The sequence below is a fragment of the Cucumis melo genome, chromosome 6, assembly GCF_025177605.1.
Source record: "Cucumis melo cultivar AY chromosome 6, USDA_Cmelo_AY_1.0, whole genome shotgun sequence".
Taxonomy (NCBI): domain Eukaryota; kingdom Viridiplantae; phylum Streptophyta; class Magnoliopsida; order Cucurbitales; family Cucurbitaceae; genus Cucumis; species Cucumis melo.
In genome coordinates, this window is record NC_066862.1 from 18,941,364 (window position 1) to 18,950,105 (window position 8,742).

Sequence of the window (8,742 nt, forward strand, 5' to 3'; positions counted from 1 at the left end):
ACCATTGCAAAAGCGATTTTTAATTAAATTGATGCACTAAAATTAATATACCCCTCACATTGAAGGGTGTAAATTAAAATAATTTTGTCTAGTCTAAAATGGGGTTATTAGTGTAACTTTGTCAAAAGTTGTAATTAATGAGAAAAACGCAAAAATTAATATTAAAGCAAAGAAAGAAAGAAATAAGAAAAGAAAAAAGGGGTTATTATTAATTAGAAATTAAAGAGAAGATGCAAAGATGGCCCCCACAATTGCCACTAGTAAACAGCGAAGAACAAGTACCACAGACGGTAGAGGATAGAGATTTATGCCATTCGACAACGATGGACAAAAGAAAAAGTTCTCCCTTTGTAGCTCCGTTGCCAATTGTAAATTTGTAGGCCACCGTCCTTCCAATTCTCCCATGTTTTCCTCCGTCAATTCCAATGCTTCCCCTTTGAATTTCTCCCTTCTTCTCTTTTTTCCTTCTTCCTCATCCTTCCATCTACTTCTTCTCATTTTTCATTCCTAAATTTCTTCTCTCAATGGCTCCCATCAAGCTCAACCAATCCCCTAATTCCGCTGCCAAATCTGTTGCTTCTTCCACTGAAGCTCGCATTCTTGTTCGGGAAACTCTCCGCGTCACTGCTAACTTGGCTTCTCCTCCTCTTGATCCTCTCCTCCCGACTATATCCCCCGCTGCCCCACACGCCACGAATCTTGGTATTCTAGAGAATCAGTTTCTTGATTCCACCTCCAGGTTGATTTGTTGCGAGGAAATTGATGGTCGCAGGTGGAATTATGTTGCTGATATTCAGCCTTCCGGAAAGTCGAAGAATGGCTCGATCCGTGCTCTTTGTTTGCAAACACCACAAGCTCCTATCGATGTTAGTATTTGCATTGTGTTTCTATTATCAATTAAGTGCCTAGTTGTGTTTGTCTGTGATGATTGATTGAGAATTGTGCTTAAAGTGTATTGTGCTTGGTCTCCATATTTGTTTCTGTGAGTCTTGGTGGGATGGGTTTGTCTGGAATTTCTATCGAGAAAACAAGAAATTGGTTGTTGCTGTTGGTATTTCTTTTTCACTTTCTAGAACATGCATAATTGTTTTACTTTATTAAGTACTTCTACTCTAATTCTGTTCTGTTTCACATATTCACACTATTCTTCCAAGCAACTGCAAAACTTTTTTGTGATGGTTAATCAGTTTGCAGTATTTGCTTCTCTTTTTTTTTTTTAATCAAGAGGTAGTTAAACTTCCAAATTTGTTGCTGATGTGATCGGGTAATTTGTGATACAGGAGATGATGTCCTTCATAAGATCGTATGTAGTCCCAGAAGGCTTCCCCGATAGTGTTACCCCTTCATATGTACCATACATGACGTGGAGAGCTTTGAAGGTATGAGTCTAGACTCCAAATTCAGAGAAAATAATCTAGGTCTGTAATTATCTTATATTCAGCTGGCCAGTTCAAAAAAGTTCGTTTATTAATTATTACTTATTAGATAAGGTTAATTATTTCGATAGTTAAGCTTAATGACATGATCTTCTTTCCTCAAGGTTGAAGGCTCGATCCCCAACCCCAACAATTGTTGTACTAAAAAAAAGAAAAGAAACTATTAGGCTAGTTACCTTTGGTATTTCGTAACTAATTTTCCAATCAATTCCAACAAGCTCTACCAAAAAATTACCCAAAACCTGTCCTTTTTCCTGGAGATGTGGTTAAAGAAGGCTATGTTTCTTGTGTGTGTGTGTGTGTGGGTGGGGGGAGCTAGCACCAATGTTTCTTGTAAGAAAAGGGAAGAGAAATATTCAACTTCTTTCTATACTCATAAGTCTGAACGCTAAGATAATGATGGCTTCATTTATTGCAGCACTTCTTTGGTGGAGCAATGGGAGTTTTCACAACACAGACACTATTAAACTCTGTTGGGGTCGCCAGAAATAAAGCCACTCCTGGTGCCATTGCTATTAACTGGATTCTTAAGGTAATATTCTCTGTGAATGCTGTTGCAATTTCCTGATTAGGAACATAGTTTTGTTCCTTCAACGTATGTGGTCTAAAGTAGATCAATATATCTAAGTGGGCACAATTATCGGCAGAAGTGGTTGTCTTGTTTTTTTCATATAGTTTTTATAAGTACTAAATATTCTTCGGATGGTTCAATTGATAAATACTTATACCTTATACATCTCCCCTCCTTTTAAATGGTTAAAACTTTATGAACTGCTATGTATTCCATTTGTTGTGGTAGAAATTTTCCTACTTCCAGTGGTGCTGGTCATTGGCCAATGACATTTCACATTTAGTGTATTTTTCCCCCTTGAAAACCACACTTTCTCAAAATATAGCGAATGTCTGTCCATGCTATGGTATGACCTTGGATAGTTTGTGCTATGACTCATTGTGTATACATGCATCAAATTTGTGGCCATCGTTTATTGACCTTGGATAGTTTGTGCTATCATTTATTGTGTATGCATGCATCAAGTTTGTGCTATCATTCAGTAACCTTTGATAGTTTGTGCTATCATTCATTCTGTACATGCAAGTTTTTATGGCATAAGTAGCACTCTAGTTATGAATGGACCAGCTTGCGATCATATTTGGAAAAAAATAATTGTGACATGGAGTAGCTGATGGTGGCCAATTTTATCTGCTGCCCGACTATGAGTAAAGATATAACTGTAGTTCCAATTTTTATGTGATAATTTTCTCAATGAAGCAATTGACGTTTTAGGTTGTAATCAAAATACTACAAAGTTTTAAATGTTTTCAAAGAAGGTCAGAAGCAACGCTGAATGTGGTTGGTTAAGATCTTTTGCTTCTTTTTTCTCTGTCGTGTCCATTGAGAGTTTTTCTTTCAAATTCGTTCCGGGGTGGCTAAAATTTCTCTCAAATGACATCTACTTTTCAGAGAGAAGGATTGTTTCCTGTGGGTTGTCAGGGTGTGTGCTCTATTATTGGATCTTTGGGGGGACAGAAGTATCAAAGTTTTTAGAGGTGGGGAGAAGGACCCTAGTGATTTTGGTAAAGTTTCATGTCCCGTTTGGGCTTTGATTTTGAAGACATTTTGTAATTACATTTTATGCAATATTTTACTTGGTTGGACATGGACTTCCTTTCTTTAGTGGAGTCTTTTGTGGGGTTATATTTTTATATGTCCTTGTATTCTTTATTTTTTCTCATTGAAAGTCGGTTGTTTCAATTTTTTTTCTTCAAAAGTGAAGGGTGCCTGCTCACAGCACTTCGTAATCTTGTCCTGCTATTCATTATATCTTTTTCACAATTTATTTGTGCAGTAATGGATGAACTAACAAAGTTGTAGCATTTCTTTGCAGGACGGGGCTGGTCGTGTTGGTAAAATGCTATTTGCTCGGCAGGGGAAAAAGTTTGATTATGATCTCAAGCAGGTAAGTTTTATTTTCCTAGTTTCCACAGAAAAGCTTGCTCATTATAGTTGCTAAATTAATTTTTTGTTAATGATCTGTTTTCTGAACACTGCGGGGGTTACAGCTACGTTTTGCAGGTGATCTCCTTATGGAGTTGGGTGCTGGGGTAGAGCTGGCAACTGCAGCTGCACCACACCTTTTTCTTCCTTTGGCTTGTGCTGCTAATGTTGCAAAGGTTTGACTATTTCCTTGTAAGGTACACTATCTTAGCTGTTATGAAATCTCATTTTGTTACTTGCTTTGTAGAACGTTGCAGCTGTAACATCAACATCGACCCGCACTCCAATCTACAAAGCCTTTGCAAAAGGAGAAAACATTGGAGATGTCACTGCTAAAGGAGAATGCGTAGGAAATATAGCAGATCTGGTATAGTTGGTCCCTCTCCTTAGATGCTGAAAAAGTAGATAGTTTGTGATTGACAGAATTTTGCTAATCCTTAAGAAAAACGATTTTTTCCCTCCCAAAGCTGAAATTATAAAAGATGCAAGTTCTCAAACAAAAAGTTTCTTCGTTCTTATTCATTTTCTTCTTTCTTATACATGATCTTCAGATGATATGCACGGTTGAAAATTGTCAAGGAATTGTTAGAGTTTTGCTATAATGTTAAATTTACATTCACGTATCTGCTTAAGCTTTTGGGTCAAGTGCTTAACTGGAATTACTATTTTTCCCTTTTCTTTTTATTTTTTTAATATAAAACAAAACCCACGTGCATAGCAAGTAGATCCTTGGCTTCCCCAGAAGTTTATTACAACCCTGAGTTCATTTCAGTTAGACAGTCAATTGCTTGATAAAATAGAATAATGGTGTTTTTTCCTTGTTCAAAGAATAGTAGTAAATATGGAATTCCCATCGCCCCATTATAACAAAAAGAGAAAAATCTTTGATCTGTTCTGTCAAACCAAAGATACTACAGAAGGGGTTTTTGGAACATTCTTCCCTAGGCTATGGCTTTTCCACAGATTACCATCCAGATAAAGCTTTCAAGGAGTAGATGATTGGTATCTCCTAGAAACCACGAAGGAAAACTGAACTTATACCACAGGTTCTATGATTAAATCAGTGGTCTGAGTTCCCTACCTGACGTACTGTTGGAATCTGGAGGGAGATGGCAATTTTTGGTCCTTTAATATTTTAAATGTTTTCCTAAGGAAGAGGTTTGTTTACATGTTTTAAACTTCAATTCCTCCAATCTTTGATTTGATATTAGTTCTCTTTGTTTGATTCCAGTTCATCCAATCTATTCTGAAGAATAGCAAAAGAATTGGCTTGGGAAAAAATTCCCATTCATCGTAAGATCACAACCTACTCAAAACCAAACTTACTCCAGTAGTCTGAAAACCATTGGCCCCAAATCTTCGTAGCTAAATGACATCTCTACAGAATGTATCAAAATCCTTATGTGCTTATTGAAGCAAAACATACCTTTACTCAGACCATGGAGCAACCCTTAAACAATGTTAATGGTGTTAATGCTCCCACATGCTGGTTAACCTTCCAGAGCTTGACAGAGGAAAGGGATAGGGGCACAGTTGAGAAGAGAACAAACATATGAGAAAATAATATGCAGGATAACTCTTCTGAAAACTTAATATACATAAGGATTTTAGTGAAGATGAAGACTTCGTAAAAGGATAGCAATGTTCCATCGAAGACATCAATGAGCTTTTATTATTATTCTCTCTCTCTCTCTTTTTAAGCAATACTCTACTAAGACCAAGTTTTAAGTTTGGATGCATCGTGATAAAACAAGAGCAGAAGCATTCATATTTTACAGACGAGAGATAATAAGAACTAGGGAAATAGAATATATTGGACCATCACTGATTAAATGAACCTTTTAGATGTGGACACGAGACTCCCATGAGGAGAACCAAAGCATTTCACTAAATTTCTATGGTTTCCTGAAAGTGTCCTAGTCACCAGAAGAAAGAATTCAATATTCTTCCCTGCCATTCTTTAGCACTTTTATATCAAAAACTTAAAGTGGGATGATATTGTTTATCAATGCTAGTATTTTTTTCCAAATGATGGTTTACTTGTTTGCTCCACCCCCCAAAAAATAAAAAATAAAATAAAGTAAAAAAGACTCAACAGGCGTTGAAGATAAAAAGAGAAATAGTCCAGATATTGTGATTATTTTTTCACTTCTAATAATGTTGTAATCCACAGAGGTTATGTTATCTCTTCTGGATGTTTAGCTTTATGTATTGTTGCTGCATGTTTTACGGTTGTTTATGTCGTATGAGATGATTAATTAAGTTTCATATGAAGCTGATGGAAGTTTTAATTATGTCTTGTGAAGCTAGGAACTGGACTAAGCATAATGATTTCCAAAAGAAATCCATCTTTGGTTACAACTTTTGGTCTCCTTTCATGCGGTTATATTTTCAGCTCTTATCAAGAGGTAAGTTGGTTTGTCACTTCTTATTTCTCTTGATTATGGAATTTCTTTTAGTCATTCTACTTCACATATGCAATGTTTTTCAGGTCAGATCCGTTGTGTTACATACATTGAACAGAGCGAGATTTAACGTAGCAGTAGAGACATTCCTCAAGACAGGTGCTTTAAGTGTTATCTGATATTTCAAAAAGAGGAGAGAGAAAGAGAGATTTTCTGAATCCTTAAATTCCTTTTCTATTGGCCTTAAGCTGTAGCCAAAAGAATAAATCAACTTCTATTATTACTATTATTATTATTTTATTTAGACATGCATATAAAACTGTGTCCTATGTTTTGTTTGCAGGGCGAGTACCCTCATTGCAGAAGGGGAATATGAATGAAAGAATATTAAGTTTCCCCTGGCTGAAGGAGAATCCTATAGTTCTAGGTAAATATTTCATCCTCATGCATTTATTTCTTCTTCTGAATTGAAGTTACTTTCTCATTAAGAAAAATGCGGCATGAATGTTTATGTTCAATCACATTAAATGCAAACAAGCGAAGTTCAAGTTAGTAGATCAAAATTGTACGTGCATTTGCTATACTTGCCTTCTTTTCACGGGGTTGAAGCATGTAAAACTATTTGCAATTATTGGCAGGACCAAGATTCAAAGATGCATTCCAAGATGCTGGTTCATTTCTTGCCATAGAGCCCTTGTTTGATGTATGTATATCTCATCACATTATTGGAGCAGTGTTATTCTTTCATTTTAATTTTCTGACATTTTTCTCTTGATACGCAATAGAGAGAAAAATACATCGTGACATACAATCAAACCAAGGGCAAGGTATATGCATTACTCAAAGATCAAGCGAAGTCTGATGACATCCTAAAAGCTGCTTTCCACGTAAGATCATGATTTATTTTTGTTGTAAGTTTTAGCCTACCAAAATTTTCTTCTTTTGATGTAAGTTACTTTTGTACAGGCTCATGTGCTGTTACATTTTGTACGCTCATCAAATGGGGCTCAGAACTCTAAGAGAAAACAAGTTGATGCTTTTTCAAGTTCTGTGCCTACAACGACCAATGTTGAGGAAGAAATTGCTGCATCATGTAAAATGGTTTCAAACTCGTATGAGATTTTCAAGAGTAAAGCTTCAGAGCAGGTAGTAAAATGAACATGTTTCTATTTTGGCTTGTCCTGCATTACTTACACCTATTATTGAAGTACATAGAATCTAGAATGTTCTTGCTGGATCTTTTCCTGATGATCTGGTGATTGAATAGCAGTTTTACAGATAATATTCAGTTCTGTATATATATTTTTTGGAACTCTTTTTCATTAAATGACCATAATTTATATACTTGTGTGTTTGGTTACATCTTAAAAGTGATCTGAATCAAAGTTTTGTTTGGTTGCTCAACATGGTTCCACAAATGTCAAATTAGCATAAAGTCAATCTAAACACACTCATTAGTCCCAGTTGTACTTTTTACTCATACAAAACGAAATACTTGAATGGCTAATGTACTCTTGTTACAGCAAATCTACTTTGTTCAAATTTTTCTCCAGTTGAATCATGTTTCTGAGAACTTTTACAGCTCTTTAGATCCTTATTAGCTTCAGTCAATACAAATCAAATAAATCATATTCTATGTTGTCTTTTAGTTTCTCAGGTCTTTACTGAGTACCTTCGTTGCTTTCCTGAGTAATATAGTTATAAATTGATTTTCTGTCATTTTAATTGTTTGTCTTGGCAGGGATGGGTGATGGCAGAATCGCTTCTCAATCCTGGTAAAGCTCGATTATGCCACAGATAAAAAAGAAAAAAGTGTGCAAACTGCATGGTTTCATCATCGCGAAATACAAGGAGTTAATATATGTATCTGAAAGATACAAAGGGCTTTCACCGGATGGCCATTGATAGGAGGATGGGTAATATCAAGTCTCTTTGATTTCTGAAGATCCTTGTCAGAGCCCAGTCAGTTGCTTTCCAGTTGACTGGTAAAAAAAAAAAATGGTCTGATTAAGGGTTCGTGTCTATTGAAATGGTAACAACTTCAGTTCTAAGTGTAACAATAGGTAAGTTTTGTTAATGTATATGCGCCTTACCCCCATCTTTTTATCCATTTCCTGGCATCTCGTTGTTTGTTGTTAGCATTTATGGTTATTCTCGTAAAATTTTGTTTCAACTATGTTTTTCCCACCGAGTATTTTTGCGTAGTACATATACTTTAGGCCCCTTACTGTATCACATGATGCCTTAAACTCTTTCTCCCTCGCGTATGTCATAAGATTTATGGTAGTTGGAGGATTTGGTGATCTGCTGTTCTTTTTTATTTTATTTTATTTATTTATTATTATTTTTTTTAATAATCTTTTTAGTACAATAGATATATGGGGGTAGGGATTTTGCTGTAATTAGCTGTACTTGTCAGCTCCCATGTTGATTACAAATTTCAAAACATTTAGAAAATTGATCTCATAACGTTTGATTACAACTTTCAAGAATTTGTCTCTAAGCAAGATCTTTTACCTATCATGCATTGGAAGTTGTCAAAATTCTCACAGTGAATTTGAATCCAGCCTCTGATTGAAGTTGAATGATAATATATGTTCTGTTCTCAATAAAGGTGAAGAACAAAACAAGATGTGATGTCGTCCTGATGTTTGATTTGATTCGACCCTACGTTGATTCAATTCAAATGGAAGGTGAAAATTTTCCATCTTTCTCAAACCAATATGCCAAATTTATTTGTCTAGCTAGTCCAATGGAAGAACATTGGCATCCGGATTCTCTTCCTTGAGCTCTTTAGGCGAGCTTGAGTAACTAGTAAACTTCAAAGATATTTGCTTTTAAAATCTATTTGAGGCACTGAGTTGATAGATACTTGAAGTCTGTTTGGAGAGTTCATATATTTGAG

At 35.5% G+C, this 8,742-nt stretch overlaps 1 protein-coding gene across 1 annotated transcript; it reads left to right on the plus strand.

The window, feature by feature from the left end:
* Positions 1-303: 303 nt before the first annotated feature.
* Positions 304-8,140, plus strand: LOC103493294 (protein root UVB sensitive 6). The gene is made up of 13 exons (XM_008453984.2): positions 304-866; positions 1,281-1,379; positions 1,855-1,968; positions 3,323-3,394; positions 3,498-3,608; positions 3,680-3,799; positions 5,739-5,840; positions 5,924-5,996; positions 6,181-6,264; positions 6,476-6,540; positions 6,623-6,724; positions 6,804-6,983; positions 7,579-8,140. Exons 1-13 carry the CDS (start codon positions 525-527, stop codon positions 7,636-7,638), a joined length of 1,524 nt encoding a protein of 507 aa, XP_008452206.1. The 5' UTR covers positions 304-524; the 3' UTR covers positions 7,639-8,140.
* The last annotated feature ends 602 nt before the right edge of the window (positions 8,141-8,742 follow it).